Source organism: Anastrepha obliqua, chromosome 4 (genome assembly GCF_027943255.1).
Source record: "Anastrepha obliqua isolate idAnaObli1 chromosome 4, idAnaObli1_1.0, whole genome shotgun sequence".
NCBI classification, from domain to species: Eukaryota; Metazoa; Arthropoda; class Insecta; order Diptera; family Tephritidae; genus Anastrepha; species Anastrepha obliqua.
This window is the reverse complement of record NC_072895.1, coordinates 61,882,264-61,907,205: the sequence shown is the minus strand read 5'-3', so window position 1 is coordinate 61,907,205 and position 24,942 is coordinate 61,882,264. Positions and strand designations below refer to the sequence as shown.

At 36.6% G+C, this 24,942-nt stretch overlaps 1 protein-coding gene across 10 annotated transcripts in view; it reads left to right on the top strand.

Moving 5' to 3' along the window:
• Positions 1-24,942, top strand: part of LOC129243602 (sorbin and SH3 domain-containing protein 1) — a 139,775-nt gene that overhangs the window by 109,307 nt on the left and 5,526 nt on the right. For 5 of the 10 annotated variants that reach the window (XM_054880740.1, XM_054880735.1, XM_054880736.1 and 2 more), the window contains one exon: positions 370-420. The exons of 1 other annotated variant lie outside the window; for it this stretch is intronic. In XM_054880740.1, coding sequence (XP_054736715.1) covers positions 370-420 — 51 coding nt within the window. Of the gene's footprint in view, positions 1-369; positions 421-6,148; positions 6,366-16,882; positions 17,138-17,426; positions 17,450-24,942 lie in introns of those variants that run through there. 4 more of the 10 variants (XM_054880741.1, XM_054880742.1, XM_054880743.1 and 1 more) reach the window with 4 other exon arrangements.

The window sequence follows — 24,942 nt, the reverse complement described above, 5'->3', positions numbered from 1 at the left end:
ACTGTCTCCATGTGTTTTCCCACAATATTTCCCATGAAACTTGCATGCTTATAAAAATAAGTTTTACATAAAAATTTTATTTTTAGAATTAATGCCATTTTTATCCACTTACCCCTCTCGGTAGTAAGTATATCTAACTGCTTATTATCTATATTATATATAGAAAAGTGTCGTTCCATTACGCTTTGACATTTGAGAAGTCACTAATGTTTAACTGGTTCGCTGGGTTACTCCAACTTCGCCTTCTGCTTTGGTTCCTATAGATTACGCGCTTTCACTTTGTACTTTGTTATTAACTCTATTTAATTATGCATCTTTTAAATGTCCTTTTTCATGTCCGTGTTCTACATTGTAAACCCGTTATCACAGATGATGGTAACGATCCACCAGTTCCACCTAAACCCAGAGAATATCGCACAGGTGAGTTTCATAAGTGTTCTACATAGTATGAGGATGTTCAACTCAACGTAAGGGGTGAGCAGTCAGACTGTCAACAGAGTATAAACTGGCCGATTACATGAGAATCCGGAATAGTTTATCAACTACAAAATACTAGAACTTCGAACCGAAGTTAAAAACATTGACAACCTCTCCGGACGAGGTCAAAAAAAGTGCCTCTCCAAAGCAAAACCAGAAGTTTATTGATTTGTTTGTGACAAAGCCGAACTTATTGTTGCCTTTAGCTGAAGCAGTTTTATAGAAAAGTAGTGTTAATGTATCCAAAGACACAATTCGAGGAAGTTAACGTGCAGAAGGTCTCGAATCCCGGAGTAAGCCAAAGCCAGAAGGGAATTGGGCCAACGTAATATTCACGGATGAATTTCTCTTTTGGACGTTGCATTCGTCGCTCCTGGTGTATTGTTAACTTAAACAAACTGTTAAGCATCTATTTAAGGTTCATGTTAGGGGCTACTTCTCGGAAAAAAACATTTGACCGTTTATTTGTGATTACCGCCAATTTGAATGCAGTTGTAGTGAATAAAATGTATCAAATTTGTGCTGTCAATTAGCTTTCCAATTTCCCGAACTTACTCAAATACACAGCTTTCTATATTATAACTCGAAACATTTTCCAAGTGTAAAGGATAATCAAATGGCGCTTACGCCCTTTTTGTATGTTTAACCGAACTCCTTCTCCTATTTATAGTGCGCTTCTTAACGTTTTCATAAATAGAGGGACCTGAGTTTTATGTCGCCTCCAAATGGCAAATGATTTTTTATGAGAAGCTTTTTCATAGCACAAATACACTCGGAGGTTTCACATTGCCTGTTAAGGAGCGAACACTATTAGAAACAACTTTTCTATCAATTGGTGTTTCGTGTCCGAGTTTTCGAACTTGTGCACTTCCGAATGATAGTCAAGTATCAACAAATTCGGCTACGATGTCCGCGACGATAAGATACCATAAATTCAAAGTCAAAATAAGATGTGATTTAAAATGAAACCGGCCGATGGCTGTTTTAGTATACGAGTATAATTCACCAATAGCTTATCCAGCTCTAGCTGGAGCCAGAAGAGTTGCAAAACTTTAATTACGATGAGAAAAAACAGTCAAAATTCTTATGATTTCTTCTTACGATAAGAAACTCTCACGATAAACTTAAAAGGGTCTGGTTGGTTGGTTGATTTAAGTGGTAATTCGTCCAGAATCCAAATAGCAATTCCGCACCATTTTGTTGCCACAACCTCGTTACCAACTTGTTTAACGGTTATTTATAGTATGACTATATCCAGTCTGTGCGGTTCAGAAACCTTATTAGGTTGTTGACATCTAAGCCAGACAGTTGCTCGAGACTCACGAACAGCGGTTTGCCCAGGGTTAACATTCTGTCCGTCTATAGGGCAGGGCATTCACAGAGGAAATAGAAGATTGTTTCCTTTTTCTCCGGTTGTTTGCAACTGTGACAATATGTGTTGTGAGGGATACCCATCTTGGCTGCTTGTTTTCGACAGACCAAAAGTCATTTATGACTGTCGTTAGTCTCCAGGCGTCCCGTCGTTTCATGTTTATCAATGCTGATGATTGCTTGAGGTTGTAGGTGTGCCATAACGTAGAGTAGAATGGGGTAAGATAGGTCTTTTTTTTTGTGGAGAGCTCTTGCTACGGTGTTTTTGCATTGATTTTGAAAAATAAGCAAGATTTTGAAAGGTTATTTATCTGCTAACATTTTGGTTATACTGACTTATGTTTGGCTAAATATTTTGGAAGCTGCATTCAATAAGACAAAGGTTCTTTTTTCGATATTTTCAAAATCGAGGGGCACGATAGGTCACTATATGTGAGGGGAAAAGAACAATGTACATGGCTTGGAAATTAACGTTTTAACTTTTATTTATAGAGTATGAACACTGCACATGTTATAAAAGTTAGGAATTTTTCTATAATTCATCACGCGAGCACGTAATGTTTCAAACGGAATTTTAAATTGCTTAGAGGCTGATCGAACACTAGCGCCATCTCGGACTGCCGCGATTGCGTTTTTTACGTCCTCTTCACTTCGTTTCGGCGTTTTTCGCACATAATTACGCACCATTTTGCTGCAAAAACAATTAAAATTTATTTTATTCAATTAAAAGTAGCGACCTATAATGCCCCCAGACGGCTGACCTATAGTGCTCCCAAGCACATGTTTTATGTTAGTGTCGATATTTTTTTTTAAAACAAAAATATCAAAAAACTAACACATTATTCGTGTTTAGCATTATTTCCTACGTAAAATAAAACTCACCTGACAAATATTTACATACATTAAATGCACTGCACCGTAGAATAAAAAAAATGCTACGTCGGAAAAAAGCTCACAAAAAACTAAACGACGCCAGAACTAGGATAACTAATCAATGGTGACGGCCGAAATGACAGTCGCGAACGTTGTTCCCCACCACGTATTTAATTCACATAAGGCGAGTGACCTCTGCAAAAACAGTGCGACGAAAACCCCACCTACCTATTGTGCCCCCATACCTATCTTACCCCATTCTACTCTACTACTAACCAGACGGCATGGTCTGGTCTCTCTATCTGCAATCCGCGGTTCGGATCTATTTTAGGGAAAGTGTATTTTTGACTGCACCTAATGGTGTGAATACCGATTCTGCCAGGCTCTTATTCATGGTAGACCCTGTTATTGCCAGTTCAACTGTTTTTTCGTTATCTTAAATGCTCCAATGTCCCAGAACCCAGATTAAGGTAACTTTATCGTTTTTACTTAAGGTGGAAAGGCAATTACTACTTTGTTCCACCAGTTTATAGGTTGTTGTAGCTAATCCAGTGCCTGGATTGCAGCTTGGCTAAAAGGGTCTTCTCAAAACAAATTTTCTGTTAGCACCCCAAAAAAGTTAACGTAATTTAAGAGCTCACTCTCAATTTATATGCCAATAACCAAACAAAAAAGTCTGGTATTACCCAGTTTAATCCAAAATTAAAAAAAAAAATGTTTTCCTCATTGCGGTCAATCTCTTACAGCCAGTGGACAATCTGAGACTTTAGGTAGAAATGCGGGCTTAAGTGCTTCTTCCGCCGCTTCCCGTTTTAAGTAAAATGCCAATAGTTAAAGATGGGTACGAAGTGGTTTTTATTTACCGCAATCAGTTTTCACTTTTACTTGGAGTATAAGAGAGTCATGAGCTTTAAAGAGAGAGGCATATTTGCTTGGTGAGCAAAAGTCGGTATGCATGGGATTTACTAAACCTGATCTATTAAAGGTAATATCACTAGAGCAGCTACAAAAGGTATAAGTATTTTGTTTTTGTAAAAGTGATTCTTACTGTCAAAACAAAATAAACAACCAAACACAGCAGCAACAAAAAAGTAAACTACTTTGACAATCAATATACAAAACCGCATAATCAGCTGCTCTAGTGCCACTAACTTGAATGAATTCGTCTGAACATATACGGAAAATTCGTTCCTGGTGGTGTTATCATCAAGGCCTCTGACTACTGTTTTAATATACCTATGTATATACAAATGCACCACAGTTAAATACAATTCTCTTGAATAGATATTTATCAATAGGTAGTGCTAGCTGCTATCCAGTACCACTTAATTAAGTGGCGGAATTCAGAATTCCAGAATACAGAAGAGTACTTGCAACATGCTCTTGGTACATTGAGAGTGCCAAAAGTGTGGTCACAAGAGAGTATCGGATCCCAACTCCATCTATGATTAATAACTTAACTATTAATAACTAACTATTAATAATAAGCAGGAGCATTTACGGCAATCAGGTCACAGTTAAAGTGCAATGTACGACTGCCAGCTCATATTACGTAAATAAATCCTCAAGAGAGCAAAGGAATTCCTTTACGATTAATTACATGTTACATTAGTTTTTGAACCACACACATTTGTCGTAAAGTGCTCCTACTAGAAATGATAAGGCCAAGAATTATTTCACTGCCGTAAACTAAAACTATATTACTATCGCTTATTAATTTGTTTTTCCACTTTTCTTCTACACCATAGTGCGGAAAAAACAATAACAACAAATCAATTCATCCAAGTAATTTGTTTACTTTTCTTCTTCTACTTGGTCGAACCATTCGAAGTACGAGTGTACGCTTCATCCAGTCAGCACACAATATCTCAATAGGCCGTTGACACACCCAATGGATTCTCGTAACCTTTAAGAAATACTGTTTCGTCATCAAGATTATTAGAAACAAAAGAAAAACAAACCAAAAATAATAATAGAAGAAACAAACAAATAAATATTTCCTTTTGACCGTAAAAAGATAATTCGCACACACGAAGGCGAAGGCAAATGCGAAGCTCTAGAAGGTGGAAAAACAACAAATCGAAGACTCTTAGCGCTAAAAGCCGTTTCCGCCAGTCTTTTGCGCACTTCTTAACTAGAAGTAGCACATACATACATGCATACGGGTATATGCATGCATACCCCCTTACATGCCGGCAGCCTTTTGGGGCAGCCATGCGGCCAAGAAGGTTAGTGAATTGTTGGGTGCAGTCGAATTGCTAGTATCGTCTCCTTTGCTTCGTTTATTTTTCCTCGACTTTTTTTGCGCACCGTTACACCTGTCCGCTGCTTAAGCGCTGCTGCCTGCCACAGTTCAAAACTCAAAATCAATATTATACCAATAGCGGTAGCGCAGCGCAGCGCTTTGTGACCTCCTTAGCATGGCCAGTATGCGGCGCAGCACGCAGTCTGTTAGTTAGCCAAGTTAGTGTTTAGTTGAAGAAAACCTCCCAACGTCAAAGCCGTTGTGGTGGCGATGGTAATTAAAGTGGCAGTGGTGGTGATTATAGAGGGTTGCACACGAGCAAACGGCAAAAGCGTTGCCATGGCCACTTGGCTAGCGCACCATAGAGTAGACAAACAAGTAAACAAGAACCACAACAACAACACAAATAAACAGAGCAACTTAGTTTCGTGCGCCCTTCCGTAAGGCAAGTAGTTGCAGACCAGAAGACTATGTTACAGCCTAGCAGCCCAGCTGACGCTTTGGACACTCAAGTCGCACTAAAACAGCCCAGTTGGTCAGTCGGCGTTGAACCGCTGCCTTTTCCGCAACTCGATTACAAATAACACGCGCATTCTCCGTACACCAAACTGTAACTAATCGACCAATAAATAAATCGATTTTTATGTGATAGATATTAAAATAGCAAACTAAAAGTGGTATTCGAAAATGAAAGTGAACTGTGAATGAGTGAGTCCCGTTCCAACGCCGGTCCACATGCAGTGTCATAACGACGCGCCGCGACCGCTAACGCAGTACGCACGTATCGGTAAATTTTCATATCAACCAGCGCAAAATGGTTTCGCCTTACCGCCAAGAATGGCGGCAACAAACCGCAGATATCATTTGAATGATGACCAAGAACAACAACACTATCGTCGCGCTACCAATACCATCACCACTACAACTACAACCTCAACAACGCCGAGTCGGCTGCATCAGAGTTGTCATGATTTACGTGCATTAGAGCCACCCACTGCGGTGCCGCATGTATTGACTGACGAAGCTGCTTTTCAACGCCTTGAGGCACCTATCGCCGCCACCGGCAACACTACGGCTATCAGCGGCAGCACAACGCTCGCACCTCATCGCTGGTCGCGTCAGCGCGCGAGCGACTCCTGCAATATTGCCAATTGTGGTAAAATATTATGGGTGAGTCGCGAAACGGTGGGCGTGCCGGTGAACAATGACTACGAGGCAGCACGCACTTTTGCCCCTAGTAAAGGATATTACTATGATCGTGAGCAGAATGTGCGTATACGTACCAATGCCAAAGGTTTGCCCTACACGCCGCTGCCGGAGCGCAAGCAAGATTTCCTAGCCAACCAGCGTGCTATTGAGGCCGTGGTACCGTTAGTGTTCAACAGGCGGCGTCAATCGAGTTAGTACCAATTTCCGTTTTAAACTTTAAGGGGGATATTAAGTTTTGCTAGTGGTTTTGTAGTAAGTGGAATGGGGAAAGTGTGCCAATGCAGTTGAAGTAAGTGGAACCTTTTCTTGACCGCATTAGCTAAACTAGTTCACAAGGTTTTGATTAAATAAGCATTCATTCATAAACGGAATATACATATTTACGTATTATCTAATATCCATCGCGCGGTGTAGGTTAATGAAAGCCATGGCAAAATGAAATAGATTCTATGTAGCTCCTCTTTTTCTTCCTTTCTATGCGACATGTGTGCTTTATTCCAAAATGTTCTTCTAATAGATATCCACCAACATTCATAGCAAAGCTTGAAGTGCCTTCTTTCCACAACCCTCAACATACTTGTACATATAAGGCAGAGGCCACGCAATAAGCAGCTGAACGGCGTGTGACTTATTCCTGAGAGGTCAGTTGTTAAAGTGTCTGTATTATTTTATTTCTAAAATTTGCCAATCTTCCTTGCTCCAATAACGGTCTACCGTTGTACAGACCAAGTTAATAGTTCAATATTAGGGCCGCATTGGACACATACCATCGGTGTTGAAAAAACCTCGTTTAAAAACATAGAATATTTTGACAAAAAAAAAAATCGTATTATTATCCAACTTCCAAAATAAATTGTAGTATTTACCCTATTTTATTGAGCTTCATTTCCTCCTCTATGTTCAAAGTATCATGTTATCCAGGTGTTTATGCCGCTTACGCATCAGTTCTGGACACGATGCCAGCACAGGTTTGCTGGTGTCATCCTTCTTTCTACTAAACCTACTAGTTCCATTGACGTATATTCCTAGGTTAGTAAGATGTTAACTCAATCCCCAACTCTCTGTTAGAATTCCTGTTACGATTCTAAAATTATTCATATATTTTTCCAAACAATCTTTAAATCGATTTAGGATAAAGCTTCTTCTTCTTAATTGGCGCGATAACCGCTTACGCGATTTTGGCCGAGTTTAAAAAAGCGCGCCAGTCGTTTCTTTCTCGTGCTAACCGGTGCCAATTGGACACACCAAGTGAAGTACTTCTCCCCCTGATCTTTCCAATGCAGAGGAGGCCTTCCTCTTCCTGTACTACCACCAGCTCGTACCGCATCGAATACTTTCAGAGCCGGAGCGACATGACCCAGCCAACGTAGCCGCTGGATCTTTATTCGCTGCGCTATGTCTATGTCGTCGTAAAGGTCATACAGCTCATCGTTCCATCGCCTGCGATATTCGCCGTTGCCAATGTGCAAAGCTCCAAAAATCTTGCGCAGAATCTTTCTCTCAAACACTCCAAGCGTCGCTTCATCGGATGTTGTCATCGTCCAAGCTTCTGCGCCATACGTTAGGACGAGCATGACTGTAGAGTGGTAGTTTCGTTCGTCGAGAGAGGACTTTACTACTCAATTGCCTACTTAGTCCAGGCTAAAGCTACCTACTTAGTTAGGGTAAAGCTATCTATCATTAATTATGATTGCGATAAGCCCGGTAAATTCCTGAAGAAGAGAGATAAAGTTACTCTTTCTTATGCCCAAAATGGTTCTAGGCCTATTTGTCATTTCATTCCCAGTAATTCCTATGTGCCGTGGAGCCTTTACCTACTTGGTTCCGCTAGATAAGATATTCAGCCCATCAAGACATTCCAACACCAGTTTTGATGTAACATGGAAAGAGTTGAAAGCCTTGATTACTGTCTGGCTATCAGTAAGGATAGATATGCTTCTGTTGTTATAGTTGAGTTCAAGGTTAAATTAGGGTATATAATAAGTATAAGGCAAGCTATATTCCAGAGCAGTACCGTTTGGTCGATCACAGGTCGCTCATTGCAAGGTCTCATCCTAAGACTGGAAGATCGATCCAAGGAAGACTACCACTGCTCATGTGCCTGCAAACTGTAGGTACCTGTAAACGAACAAATAGACATGGCGAATAATACAATGGATGTACCCAGAGGCATCTATCTAATACGCGACACGTTATTTCCAAAAATATCCCTTTGAATCCCTTTAGCGCACCAATACTCAACTCAAGAAGAAGAAAAAAAAGCAACTAAGTAAGAACTCTGCTAAGTAGTACGATATTGGGGTTACATCTGTTCTATCAATGTGCTCTACGAGGGTGGGTCAATAAGTGCCCAAAAGCTAAAATTTTAAGAAACACTCTATTCGGAAACATAAACCCCAATTTTTCAGCATAGTCTCTGTGAAGCTGGACACCTTATTTTGGTATGCACCTGTGGCAACACTATTAAAAAATCAAACTGCCACTTTGTCACTCTTGATACTCTGTTTGCTTCTATTTTTTTTTTCATTAAATTTATAATGGTTAAAATGTGACTTTTTTTATGGACAAAAATTAAAATGTGACTTTTTTATGGACAAAAATTAAAATGTGACTTTTTTATGGACAAAAATAGAAATGCTTGACTAACTAACAAAATGTCTTACTTGATGGATTTGCCTTGACTCCTGTATTTATTCGAACAAAAAAATACCTACTTTTCAGGTCATTTTATTTTAATATGCACCTGTGACAACACCATTGAAATATCAAACTGTGGCACTGTTTGACATTTCTTGTATTTTCATTTCATTATTCAATTCTTTGTATCTAAATAAAAAGTTATTTTTCGACTTTTATTTTAAGTGATTTAAAAAATGGCCGTTACAAGCTAAGTTTCATTTTATTTGAAAAAATTGCTGTTACAACTTAGCTTTTATTTTTTCACTAAAATAATAGCGCTTAAAATGTGACTTTCATTTTTGTCCACAAAAATAAAAGCCTTGACTAAATAACAAAACATCCTTAGTACTAATCGATTTGTTTTGACTTGTGGGTTTCAAAAATAAGTCTTTTCGATTCAACAAGCGAGGAAAAAAATGGCGATGATTTGATTGCCGGGATGGCAATAAAGTAATGTTTTAATAATTATTATAAAATTATATAAAATAAAAGTTAACTTTTAACATATTATCCAAAAATTAAAAAAATAAAAAGCTCGCAGGATTCTTATGGAGGTGGTTCCGGAGACCTCAAAAATTTTTGTTTGCATAAATATTTTGTGCCTGCTTCCTTCATTTTTCGAAATTGTGATCACTTTTCTTTTGGTCTGTGATATTGAATAAAAATATTTCTATGATAAATCGGCCCATAACACTTTTGAAATGTAATATGAAGGTTGCCTTTTATATTTTGCGCCCATGAAAATGGCGTTATTTTTTGTCAAAATATTTTCCTTGGTAATCGAAACACTTTTGTATTCGCTTGGGTAAATTTTCAAAACCGTTTTGCAACTCAGAAGTCGATACCACCAAGTCTTTACAAACTTTCCCCGAGTCTTTACAAACTTTCCACAAGTCTTCAACAGCTTCTTCACTCTTATTTTGTTTAGAATGTTCGTCTCATATGGACGGATCCAAGATTCGTGCTTTTAACCAACGCGGTTGAATTTCTTCAACATTTCTTTCAGCTAATTGCGCAATTGTCAAATTATGCCCAATCCAACGAGAATAAGTTTTCTTGACGACCAAATGTTCATGCAATATTGAATGTATGCTGGTATCGATAATGCCCAACGGTGCCTCTATCTCACGATGTCACATGAAGATGTTGCGTTTTCAATTGACGTGCAGCTTCGATTGTTGCTGGCACATCAATGGTTTTTGGACTGCCTTCACAAAATTCATCCTGCAAGACTCCACGGCCACGCAGGAACTCGTTTTACAAGCGTCTCACAGTGGCTCAGTAGGGTGTTTCAACACCAAAAGTCGAAGTAAGTAGATCAATGTGCTCCCGTATCGATAACTCACGTCGAAAATCGTAATAAATCAGCGCACGAAACTTGTCACGAGTTAAATACATTTTTTGGGCAAAATGAATTTTCAACTCATTGAAAAAAGAACAAATAAAGCTCGTAAGCTCGTCATATGTCAATTGTTGCTAAAAGATACCAAAATTTCTATAAAAATATCGAATAACATCACAAGTAGTTTTCCAAAGGCGCAAAATATAAGGTTGTCAAAAAAGTCTTGCGGTATTTTTATTGAATTTTCAATTGTTCATAAAATTAGTTATAATAATGCGATTTAAGTCAAATATGCACCGTTTTGTTCGATGACGAGTTCCCAACGAGATGCCAACTTCATAATGCCCCTCTTATAGATACTCGCTTCCCTATTGTCAAAAAACTCGGAGAGCCAATTTTCACAGGACTCTCTTGAGGACAACTTCCGACTACCAAGCTCGTTCGCCATGGACAGAAATAGGTGGTAATCACTTGGTGCGAGATCCGGACTATACGGTGGATGCAAAAGAACCTCCCATCCGAGCTCCCACGACTTTTCATCGCCAGTCACCATCCGTTTCAAAAACGGGTCGATTTTGTTGCGATTCAGAAGCGATTCGCATCCATCCATACGGGCAAAAATGTTTTCTTGCGTCAAGTCGTGTGGCACCCATACATCGTACTTCTTTTTGAATCCAAGCTCCTTTAAATGGTTTATAACGGTTTGATGACTCATGCCCAGCTCTTGGCCGATGCTACGGTTGCTACTATGCCGGTCTCTTTTGATCAATTCAGCGATTTTATCGCAATTTTTGACGACAGGCCTTCCGGACCGTGGCGCATCTTCGATCACCTCTGCACCAGAACGAAAAAGTTGAAACCATCGTTGTGCGGTGGAAATGGAAACTGTATCGGGTCCATAAACTGCACAAATTTTATTGGCAGCATGAGATGCATTTTTGCCTTTATCGTAGTAGTACTGTAAAATATGCCGTATTTTCTCTTTATTTTGCTCCATGTTTGCGACGCTATAACTCACGAACGACTAAAAGCAAACAACAATTAATCAAACACGTGTTAGCACGTGAAAAGAGCTTTCCAAAAAGCTCTATCGTGAACCTGTGCGACGAATACAACTCGAACTACGCGCTTGCAAAGACAAGCTTGCGAAAATACCGCAAGACTTTTTTGACAACCTTATATAAAAGGTAATCCTCGTGTAAGGATTTCTATGACAAAAATTTTAAGAGATGTGTTACACTATAACTTTGTTCTACAAAAGTGGTCTACGCATGATGTTCCCTCAGCACTACTTATACATTTATGGTCTTCTTCACTTAAGAAGTAGCTTTCAAATTTGTTACTAAAACCAAAGAAAATGGCACACCTATTTACCTACATAACAACCTTTACCAGCTATACAAAGCCACTTATAGGTTGAAAGTCAGTAATGGCAGCATTTTAAAAAAAACAGGGTAATTTACTTAAATTTACATATAATTGCATTTTACTCTATAAAAGTCATATGAATACTTCCTTAAATATTTGGCACCTAAATCAAATAATGATTACAGCTATTAAAGGCAATTTGATGTAATTTTACACTGCAAAGCCTTGATATAAATATATTTACATGTACCAACTGAAAACTCCTTTACTTATGCAAGGCTAAATTGTAACCGCCAAAAAACGGAACACAAGGTTTTTTTTATTTTTATTTTCTTAGAAAAAATGCACTAAGAAATGTCACGAGTCGCAATGCATAGAATGCAAGAACTAGTAAATGAAAAAAGATGTGAACTGAAGTGTGGAATGACGTTTTCAAGTACAAAGTGCATATGTATGTACACATCTATAAGTAAAATATGTACATATATATGTATAAAATTATAATTACGAATAACTGAAGCGGATCAATATCAACATGAGGCAATTGAAGGCGATGTATGCACCTATGTACATATTTTATGTGTATGCAATAAAAAAATGTAAAATTAAATAAGATAAAATAATATTTAATTATAATAGACTATAAAAATTAAATAAAAGTCGCCATCAGTTATCGTAGTCAATCTCATCTAACGATGAGCCCAAGAAACAAGCTATTTCGACTGGATGCGACCAAAGCATAGGGTATTAGATGAGTGAGTTTATGTGTGCATGTAAAAAGGTAGTGGGTGTCATGGGGCGTGCCTTCACATGCCGTACATATGTTGAGTATGCCTACATCAATTCTGGATAAGTAGGGCTTATCTGATACAATACAAAGAACACAATTGTGTGAGGGCAACACGACTGACTTGGGGAACGATAGTGCATGAAGGTGATTGTCCCTCTTTGTGAATATCGTTTGCAGCCTGTCTATTCATGGTTGGCTAAAGCGGTTGTCTAACTTTTATCTGGATCTCGTTGCGTTTTGAGAAATTCAACTGTAGCTATACAAATTGAAAACTTTGCTTTTAATTTCACTTAGTCGCCTAATTTGCCCTCAAAGCCTTGCTCGGATACATATATGTACATGTACAGGGATTCCGGTGTCAGAATTAGGAATCAAAAGCTTAATTAAAAAAGAATTACTTACGACAAAATTTATTCCAAAAACAATTACAAAGAAGACAAGAGCGGATTTTATTTTCTAAAAAATTATTTTCTCTAAATATTGACCCTTACGTCGGATATACTCTTGGAATCTGACTTCCGTACTCTATGCCGATCGCTGGAGAAATGATGTCGGGATGCGATTATTCATAGACTTAACTTTTGAGCTAGCTCCACAGAAAAAAGTCCATTGGGGTAAGACCGTGCCACCTGCGTAGCCCGAATATGTCAGCAAAACGGCTTGCAAGTTTGTTAAAGAATCATGGTCCCTCTGGCCGTATGCAACGCGGTGTCATCTTGCTGAAACCAGGTGTGTGTACCGAAAGAAAGATGTTCTCTCATTACTGGTGGAAAATAATCGTTCAGCACGTATTGATGCGAGATACTGTCCACAGAAATTGTTTGCCCTTCACGAATTTCAAAAAATATGGTCCAATTACTTCAGTGCTTGACAAGACACACCAAACAGTCGATTTGGGTATGTAAAGTGGTTGCTGATGTGTTAACAGTGGGTTCGGTCCTTCGGGTGACTAATAACGGCAATTTTGCTTATTTACACTTCTATTTAAATGAAAATGGGTTTCATCATTCCAACATTGTCTCCAACATTAAGAGCTTCCATGATTTGAATTTTGAAGAGATCCTTTAAGATCCTTTCTCAATATTTCATACTCACTAGTTTTTGGAAGTCTCCGCTCATGCGGTCAACGGTCAGGGGGAAACCTTAAATTTAAAACCTAATTCTGTCACCGGACAACCTAATTCTGTTCCAGTAGCTTCTTGCTGAAATATAAAATAATCAACTAACCTGTAGGGAAAACTAATCGAGGGAAAACGTTTGAACTTTATATGTATATACATATATATATATAATTGGCGCGTACACCCTTTTTGGGTGTTTGGCCGAGCTCCTCCTCCTATTTGTGGTGTGCGTCTTGATGTTGTTCCACAAATGGAGGGACCTTCAGTTTCAAGCCGATTCCGAACGACAGATATTTTTATGAGGAGCTTTTTCATGGCAGAAATACACTCGGAGGTTTGCCATTGCGTGCCGAGGGGCGACCGCTATTAGAAAAATGTTTAATTTTTGTTTCACCGAGATTTGAACCAACGTTCTCTCTCTGTGAATTCCGAATGGTAATCACGCACCAACCCATTCGGCTACGGCGGCCGCGTTTGAACTACTTTTTGTAGTAATCGGGTGATGCTGACTGCCGGTCCTTAACTACTATTCATTATTCCAAACAACTCTCCTGAATCATCTATGTAGCCCCCGTTCTAGTATCTCTGGACTTTTGTAATAAAAAGTGTTATTGTGTGTAAAATAAGCCGGTCGTTTCTTTCTCATACTAAACGGCTACAATACCAAGTGAAACTAAGTCCTTCTCCACGTGGTCAAGTATTACGAATATTTAGCTAATTTTCCAAATAAAATGAATAACGAGTAATCGGTACGTACTGACAAGATTTATCTCTTTCTCGCGCTCTCACAAAATCACCTTTTAGTTAACCTTTTAATTGTACGTGTGCCCTAATTCGACTCAATTTACAGTAAAATAAAAGCGTCAATTAGTGGAAATTTCTCTCATAACCCCACACTATGCTTTTATTTATTCTCCTAATTACCGCACAGACTACATAGAGGTAAACTATGCTCATAAGCATTTAATAAAAACGTACTTAACCGAGTACTTAGAGTAAAGAGTCAGTATTACAATTTAAAAGTGAAACTAATGAAATATATTTAGTAGTTATCACGCCGGGAGAAACAAACAAACAACAAAAATATAAACAAAGAGGTGAGATAAAGACCAAGACAATAACAAAATTAACACACACAAAATTATAATTGGGTAAATTTGTGGTAAATCAACAAAACAAATTCGTACTCAGTTTTTCCAAATATGAATAAATCTCTGAGTGCCGGAGAGACTTCTCTATCTTTGTTATTAGAGATACGAGCACTAACTACAAATACGAGTGAATTAACTATAAATTACTTACATACATATGAACTAGTATGGGAACAGCTGAGTTGAGAGGCAGTCGTTACAACCGAAATGAGAGTAATGAAAAACTTTCGTGCGCGCTCTATAAGTCAGTAAGTCAAATAGTACCACAGTGGCAAAAAATTAAATAGTTACATATCAAAAATGGAAAACATAATTGATTTAAAAGCTATATTAGAATACTATTAATTAATTTTGCGGTGACTTCAGCAAAATATATATTAAGTTTTTCATTAAAGCAGCTTATTTTAAATTTAATGTCTTTTTGTTTGTTTTACCCGGTACTAAAACGTTGTTATTTGATTGCGGTCATGTGAGCATTGAGTTTTAAACATACGGGCAGGTTCTTTAATTCACTTTCAAGTGATCTTCCATGTAATTGTCAGAAAATTTCACTTGGAAGTAAACTATGCAATGCATAGAATTAACTTAAATGGTAAAAGTTTTGCGGAGATGGTTTCAAAACTTTTTTATTTTTTCAAAGCAAAAATTCTAAAATTTTTTCACATATACATTTTAAAAATTAGATCTATCAGTTAAACCACATATATATATATACTTGAAGCAATTTTCGGGCTTCTTGCCTCCTAATGAAGTGAATAATCGATAAATGTGATCTCTGTGATTTCAGATTGACAAGTATGGTTTCAAAAAAAAAAATCAAACTCAATAAGCGTCCCTATTAGTACAGCCTCCCTTCAGATATAATTTATGTCATTCGTGATTTCTACATGGCAATTTTTTTTTTCTATAACCTTTTTTAAACAAACCTACACTAAAATAATACATGCCATTACAAGTAGAAAACATATACTTTGTTTATGCAAATAAGTAAGACCAAGGAACACTTTTTGCTGTCTGACTGTCCGAAAAATTATCAATAATATTGCAACGTCACTCCGGGACTAGTACGTAAACAGGGTACACATGTAAGCCCACCAGATAAAAAAGACTTCCGACTGAAAGGTAGACAGGTAGTCGAAAACATATACTACTCAATATGAAGGTCCGTTGAACAGATTCCCGCACCTACTACGCAGTTAATTTTATTTAATTTTTTTCATGAAGCTAAATGATTCCAAAATCATCATTGTGATCCTCTTTTATACGAAACATAGAGTTAAAGTTTTTACACAAAAATATTTATAAAGCAGTGTAGAATAAGCATTCAGGGAGAAGTTTTTTTGAAAATAAGCCTATCGTTGACAACTGACGAATCACTTTCGAACCCCGGTGAATGCTACGCATTCGTGCAATTGCAGCCTGTTTATCATTATAGAAAGATACTATACCTACTTCGTCTTAAGTGCAATCCTTCAGCAAAGCCGACAAAGCGTTTGAAACCTTAAGACCGGTTAACGCTAAGTATTTTCTTTTAAGAATAGAGAGCACCATAAGCTCCTTACACGTATTCCAGTTTAATTAACTGCCAGTATCATTCCAAGTATTTAGCACTGGACGAGAGAAACACATACTACTTACAGAAGGCAAATAGATGGAAATTAGGATATTTTCTGCTAGTGTACATACATACGTCAACTCCACATTTCTTTTATCTTTCCGCTGAACGCGTCAAAGCATAACACGGATTTTATAACTATCACATCATCCGAATATGCCGCTGCTTTAACCTCATCTTTTTTAAGCATTAAAAGGCTGTTATTTATAATGCACAGCCATAATTGAGGCGACTGTCTAATAAGCTCGCTTTTATATTTATAGATTAAGGCTTATAATCCGCACATATATAGGGACTTACATACATAAGTATGTATGTATGTATTTAATCAGTGCCCATATCGGGTTTTTTCCAGTGAACTCATTTTCACTTTTTTCATACTTTGTGTCCACTCAACCAACTAAATTGGTCCACAGTGCTAAGCGAGTATACCAGCAAAGCTGATAAGAGGCCTTTGCAAATCTGAATGAAAGTACGTGAGTACACACGAGTAGTTAGCGACTGTGACTCGGCGCAAAATCTGCACTAGTAATATGCAGCAACAACAATATTAACAGCAATAGCAACTGGGGAGATGTGCTGCATTGGAGCAACAGCGCCGACTGAGTGCCACAATCAAGCGGCGCCACAAACAGTTTAACGATGCACACCCGCCAGTGAAGTATATACGCTTATGAGCGGCGGTTGAATTGTAGCGGATTTTAAATTTCAAGTGGTTTCAAGTAGATAGACTTTCGCGAACGTGTAATGAAGATAAATAAATAGCCACAAATACATGAATTAAATCTAGTATAAGCACGTACAGTGAATAATAGAATTAAATTTGAGTAAGTGTTGGAACAGTGGCAGCCTGTAGTAGCGCAGAAAATAACGTAGGGATTGTGGAATTGAACTGTGTACGTTCTAAGCTTTTATTTGTGTATGTGTGTTGTTGTTGTTGTTTGGAGATTGTGCTAATTAGCAAACAATTGATACGCGCGTAATGCGCGCTCCTGTATGCGCTACAACAATTCCAAAGCTTCGCGTTCATTGTGATAATGGTTAAATAAAAGCGAAAAAGTGGAAAAAATTTAATTTTACATTCCCTCTTAAAGTTCAACTCAGTTCAGTTTGGTGTAGTGTTTTCATAGAGTCAGATAAGACGTCATTAGCCGCCATACCGTCACACCGCCGCACCAGCAAGACGAGACAGTGCAACGCTTTGCATGGTATTTCAGTGCAATTTCATACATACTTCGGTAGTTAACCCGCTAAGCTAAGCGTTGCATTACAGCCAAAGCAAAAAAATAAAATTAAATTAAAAAAGTACAAAAAAAATTATGGGAAAAGTGTTGTGGAAAAAGTTGTTGGCCACTTGCGCAGTAGTGAAAGTGTAAATTAAACGCGCAGCAAATAACCGGCAAAGCACGTCCGACAGCGGCTGGCGCAATACCCAAACCATAAACAGACGCTAGATGCAGTGCTGGTCCAGCTGCGACGCAGCACATAGACAATTTGCCGCTTCAAAGTGCAGTTTGCGTATTTTTTCTATTATGTCAAATTATTAATTTTTTTTTGTTTCATACATGGAAGTTTTTTCTGCCTATCTAATATATGTACCTATAATTTTGTCTTTTTATTCAAGTTTTTTTCAATCTATCTATCTATGAAAGTTATTTCTTTTTTCGGTTTTTACCTGTTATCCCCGCTTGTTGCTTTCTGCAACAATTTTCATGCCATTCTATGCTATAAAATCGGTTTTTTGGGTCACTCAAATTAATTTTTTTCTCTACTTTGGAGCCAATCTTCTTCTTCCAATAATTTCTCTCAATTTTTCTTTGTAACCTTTTTATGTTCAAAGTGAATTTTTATACCCATTGCATAAATGCATGATAGAATGAAAACATGGTCGATTGGAGTATTTAATTTCTGCATGTCAAGCGCACCTTTCCTTGCATATTCTTCTCATGTTTGTATAACAGAAATTGTAGAATTCGAAGGTGGCTTACGGAATAGTTATGAAGACTGAGTATATGTGATTTGGGCACAGCTTCTACAATTTGAGGTGTGCATTTTGATATTTTACTACAAATGAAGGTTTTCCTAATTTTATGCCTCCTCTGAAAGGTAGTCAACCATACGCTCAACTACAAGTTATTACTTCTGAAACTAAAACTATTACAACATATTTTTCTGTTGGTTTTCGAACCATTTATACTATATGTATATAGCTCGAGACAAAAAGAAAGCTCATACCTCCCTTTTTTGTATGGAGATTTCATCAGGTGCTTTTCAGCATCAATATCACCAATTGAGCCTTTTCCCCCCACTGAATATATGCATTGGGTATAATAAGTGCTTTTTCACTTGAATTTAGACTACTTTACTTCTTATTTTTTTATCGGCGCCATCTGTGATTTTAAGGTATTACTTCAGCGTTTTGTGGCGTGATAAATTTCCTCAATCTTCTGTATCTGGTATCTATTTTTTTGTTTTTTTTTTTCTTATTATTATTTCTACATTCATACGTCACTGTATATATTTTTCTAAACGCAAATCGTGTACGATCTCTAAAAACAGAAACATTAAATTTGCTCTGTGTACAGCTTAGGGCATCTAACCTAAATATTTTAATATCTTTCTACTCATTCTGTAGAATGCAGGAATGCAGGACATAATAAAAATTGCAATAATATTTAAGGGGTTAGGTGGATTTCAGAGGTTGAAAAAAAGAAGATTTTGACTATTTTTTTTTAGTATTGTATATAAAATCATATATTTTATTTAAGCAATTCACTGTATCTAAGATACATATATAAACAGTATTTTGTGAAATTTTTATTTAAAAATTTCGAAAACTCAGCCGTTGGTACCTCATCTTCCTTGACGTCTCAAAAAAAAAATTCTCTTGCCGTGGACAGCATAGCTCATTATTGGTTCATCTAAAATCAGAAAACCAAACGGATTTCGTTTGTATGTACATGGATAAATCTCGTTGTTGTACGAAGGAAAAAAAATCAAAATTTGAATTTATGACAGGCTTTGAACCAAAAAACACATTTTTTAGTGAAATTTTCGACATACATTGGCTAAAAAAAAAATTGTTGTAATTAACAAAAAAACAATCCTTCGTTCAATAACTAGATAATGTTATTTCAAAGATTTGTACAAAATTTGAACTAAATCGCTTCATAACTTTTCGAGATATCGTGTCCACCGACTTAAAAAATGGAGTTTTGAGATAAACACGTATACGAGCGAAGCGCTCAACTGACGTGGCCTAATGGGCGGAACTTCTGAAGGGTCTATCTCTTAGAATTTTACTCGGATTGACTTAAAATTTTAGGAGAGTATTTTAAATATACTGTACTATTTAATGAGACAAAAAAACAAAATTCGATATTTTGAAATTTTCAAACCCACCTAACCCCTTAAATTTCATCGGTCAGTTATGATCCGTGTAATGATCTTAGCAGTGATCAGTTCCGTTAGTTACCATCTTAAGTGTGCTGTAAGAGGTCCTAAAGTTGCTATTTGTAACTTCACGGGTAGAAAGCGATGGGTGGCAACTACTTTAGTCGCTGACTGACTACGGTGGCTGGAGAGTACAAAAGAAAAGCAAAAATTTTAACTACATTAAGCAAAGACTAGCTTCTCACTAACGTCCAGTGTTACATGATATCAGACTTTACACCATTTATTCTAATGAGTCATTACAAACAAATTATCAACGCTAAATAGATAAGAATTCATTGTAATTCGCTTTGATCGGTATGACTCAGGGGCTCAGAATACTCGATCAGGGCGCATAACAAAGTAAGAATACTCTATAAATCGTTCTCATATTCTCAAACAAGAGAAAATGTATGTATATAGAAACTATAAAGGTGGTGGCACTAGAACAAAAACAACATTTACATTTATTTTGCTTATGTAATTTTCATTTGCTAAAATTTTCATTCGTATGTAAACAAAGTTTAACAAGCAAACAAAACAACAACAAAAAAGCAGGGCACTTTGATAATCAAGACACAAAGTCGCTAAACCAGCTGCTCCAGTGCCTTCCTCTTGAATAAATTCGCCTCGCGTAGAACCAATACATTATTATAAACCGTAGCGTTTCCCCTCCAGCAGTGGTTGTTCTTGTTGTAACAGCACAAAGTATTCCCTATAAATTTTTGCGAAGCGCTGCCGAAGTGACAGTCCTCGGTCCGACTTGAATACGCGTAAAGTGTTTGATTTTCACAATAGCCTTATAACCGGATATATAATAGACTAAGACTTGCATTGGCGGGCTACAGAACTTTGTACGTAGATAATTTCGAAAAAGAAAAGTGACTCATATTTAAAGTACTTCCCTCTAAAAAAGTCTTTATTGGCATCACAACCAGTTCAATTAAGTTATTATGGCAATAAGAAAATCATTCGAATATTGATAATTATTGAATATCCTTCTTTATTGAATTTACTTATATTTTAGAATAATTATTCTCCGCTGAGATATTTTTGCGTTGCGGCTCTGGCAGAGGAACATTCAATAGTGAACGATTATTACGTTCGAAAATTGGAGCCAGCACTCTTCAAGTGAGGACTGCGAACTCACAAAAATGTATAATTTGAATAAAGTTTTGATGATCAGATGTAAAAAAACATGGGGGTGTTTCATGGCATATTGAACTAGTTGTAGCAGAGCAAGAACAACAAGAGTTATTTTGCTTTTGTTTTTGGTACCTGAATAGTAAAAATCTATAAACAAATGTTGTCGGTTTAAAGTAATTTAAGAAAAAAATTAAAATTTAGTGACCAATAGGAAAAATATGAAAATTGCAGCCCTGTGCTGCTACCTGTTTAATGTAACTGGGGCTGTTTCTAATATAAATAAAACTGTTATATACTTATTGAAAAAACCGTTATTTCTTATCTTTGAACAATTTTCACTTGAACAAATTTTGCTGATCGAAATTTTCAACTGCATCCACTTTAATTACGTTGTTTACGATTTCCCCCACTGGTAATTAATATACAAATATTTCCTTAGTTTCTTCATGTCGAAGCACATATGTATGTATGTATGTATGTATAATACATGTTAATATTATATACATATATTTATACACATATATGTATGTATGTGCAGACAATTATTGAGTTTTATAGTCAATCACTTTTCGTATTCATATCGCAATTAAAATAATTGAAAATTTTGTTATGTGCTCATGCGGAAAACGCCATGCCATAGGCTGTAATTAAATTTCTTAATCAAGCTTATCTGCTGATAGTGTTAGGATGTTAGATAAAGACAAGCTGTATTTCATTTGTATACCACATGTGTACACATACACACATACATATAGACATACTTACGCATGAACACGTTTTTTTTGTTTTTAATTTTTATTTATTTACCAGTTTGTTTACCTCACTGATGTAATACAAGTCGAGGCGGATAGCCTCGCCTCCAGCCACCCAATGCGTTCTCATTTTACCACACTAACGTTAACTTGTAATCATGGCTCAATCTTTCGATTCATTACTCAAACCACCCATTGAAGGTCTAAACCTATTCGTCCCCTCGAACCACCTTCATTATTGTCCACCATTGTTGGCGTAACTCGACAACGTTGGATGCGACGACCTACTAATTGTTATTTGTCAATTATTATTTGTTGTTATTCGACAATTACTTTATTCAATATATTTGCCTCCACAACAAATATTTGTGAAAACAACTGCCATAGCAGATTCTCACACTCGATTGTCATCTATCGTTAAGTTCTTTATGCCAAGGCAAAAGTGTATCCATGGACAATTGAAAAGCATTGAAGCGATGGCCAATCGGCTATTGACGATCGAGTTGCAAGTGAACAATCAATGGATTTGAATGCCAGTAATGAACGGCAGACGAATTTCTCAGTTCGCATTGTAAAGACTTGAAATTTTATAGTTGCTTATTTCACTTAATGTTTGGTTGTATGTACATACATATGTATGTATATATGTGTGTGCTTAAATAGTTTTTACTTCTAAGCGTAACAAATTGCTCCAGTGGATGTGGTTTCGAATTTCACAAAGCGAAAAACAAAAAAAAAACGAATCAAAAATATTAGTACGTGTAGCGGAGAGAGCGTCATTCATTCAGGCATTCCAAGCTGCATTGTTCGTTGGATGGTTGGTATTCAACGCGTGACAGTTGTTACATTTTTTAATTGTGTTTTTAGTGCAATTAAACACAAATCTAATTAAACGTGTGACATATGTATGTGTGTGTGTTTTTCTTATTCTGGAGTACTTATTTAGAAATGTTGGAGTAGACAAAAGCACATAAGTACATGCGAATGTGCATACCCTGCAAGACAGCTGGGTATCAAATAAGTGCTTGTATTATCATTGTCATTCATTACAAAAGTGCTTAGCAAAGTAATTTTTTTTTATTCTAGTCTCGGGAAGAAACTTGCTGATTTCCTCTTCTCGTATAAAATATAATATATCTACATTGCCCTAAAAAGTCAAAGTTTGCAATGTAAGCTGACGAAAAGACTGATCGGCGGTCGCCAAAATACAGGGTGGGCCATGTAAAATTTGATTTTTGAATCGGCTATAAAAAAAAAACTAATCAATATGTTTTCAAACTTTTTTTTTTATTTTGAAGATTGAACATTTTCTTTTATGAATGAAAAATAATATCGTTCAAATGACTGCCACGACTGGCTTTACAGTAGGCCATTCGATCAACCCAATTTTTAAGCACATTTTCGATTGTTTGGGCTCCAATTTCATGAATGGCAATCGTCTCTGGATGGTTCGCATAGCAACGGGCTTAAATCACAGCTCCGAGGCGGCCAATTGATATCGGAATTTCGGCTGATTATTTGGTTTTCAAAAACGGTAGCCAAAAGTTCGAGTGTAACTTTGGCAGTGTGACAAGTTGCACCATCCTGTTGAAACCAAAGGTCGTCCAGGTCATCCTCTTCAATTTTTGGAAACAAAAACTCGTTGAGCATGTCACGGTAACGCTCGCCATTTACTGTAACCGTGGAAGAAGAAGAAGACTCACCAATTTGGAAATAGGTTTTCAATATTTCCCAATTTTGTTCAAGCGTATAGCGTCCCATTTCGTAAATGTCAAACCTTTAACACCTTGAACACATTTGACATTCATTTGTGTTACCATTCTCAAAAAAATAGGTGGTTCAAAAAGCAAACGCTATATGGCCCACCCGTACTAGAAAAGATTTTGGTGGAATAATATTAGTTTGGGGGAAAAGAAATTATTTTTGGGTAAATCGTTTAAAACTGTTTTATGGTCGAACTTGAGCTCCTGGGCGATGCTATTTTCTTTAACATTAAAAATGCCTAAACGGTATCAACGAAACCAAAATTGCACTTAAATAGCTATTACAGTATCGGCACCATAAACACCATTAACAATTTCAGTGGATTGGCCTGCATTTCGCCTTTATCAAAGAAAAACTGTAAAATTTACCGAATTTTCTTTTTGTTGGCTTCCATTGTTAACACCCTGTAACTCACAGTTGAATGGAACAAACAACAAACGTATTTTTTTAGTGTGAAATGCCTGCTTGACAACGAGCCTAAACTTTAAATTGTTTGATCGATTTTTTACGATATATCGATCACTACAGCCATCTACCGAGAAAATAATGCATTTCTTTTCCCCCAAACTGTCCTCAAATATTACCGTTTCCTTATTACCAAATAATCTTTTGTATAAATATAATTAAAATTAGTGTTCTTTTTATGCTTAAAAACATTTTCTCAATGAAATGAATTAAGAACAGAATGAATAAAAGTTTTTTTTTCAGATATGTTTAGAAAATATTTGTTTCTTTTCCAGTTGCATAAGTTTTGCACAAAGGCGTTCATTGTTGTCATCACAAATACCTCAATGTCTAAAATGATCAGAAATGTCTTGTAGGGTGTGTTTGCAAGTATTCAGGTGTGAGCTTTCTAACTTTCGAGCTGCTCCCATAAATTTATATGTAGTATTTGATGTGAATTTGACGTTGCAAATATTTATAAAAAATGCAATTTACACAGGCATTTGAATGAATCATTTACATAAGTAATTGCATTCAAATGTGCTTATACATATGCACATATTTATATACACCTGTGTTCACAAAAATAGCAGTCCGATGTATTTCTAAATTTTTACTATGTATTTACTCTCTATTTAATTTTTTTATTTTTTTTTTTTAAGAATATAATTTACACTGCAACAAAAACCATGTAACTTAAAGTTTCATACTTTGTACAAAGTTTTAAAAAAATCAAAAACATTTCATCAAAATTTCAAATTGTTTAATCAGACTCTTTAGAAATATTCTATGTATGCAGTTTTGTCGCCCTATAATGAAGTGCAAATTTGAAATCACTAAATCATTTTCCATCTAAAAATTGCGTCCATAAAAAAAATGTCAAGCATTCGTATAGGGAAGAAAATGCAAACACAACACAAAACAAAAAAAATTAACAAAAATCAAAACACAAATTTTGAGGCGTCGTAAACTTGAACTAATATAGAAATAATTTGTTCCCCTTGTTCACTCCACTCGGGACCATAGGGCCTCGACAAGACTCAGTCTTGCGTTGGTTTCGTTAATCTACATATTTTGCTTTCTGACAGGATAGGTGATTAGCCTGCCGCTACCACTACCAGTCCTAAGTAGTGGGAATGTCCACCTGTCATTATTTAGGAACT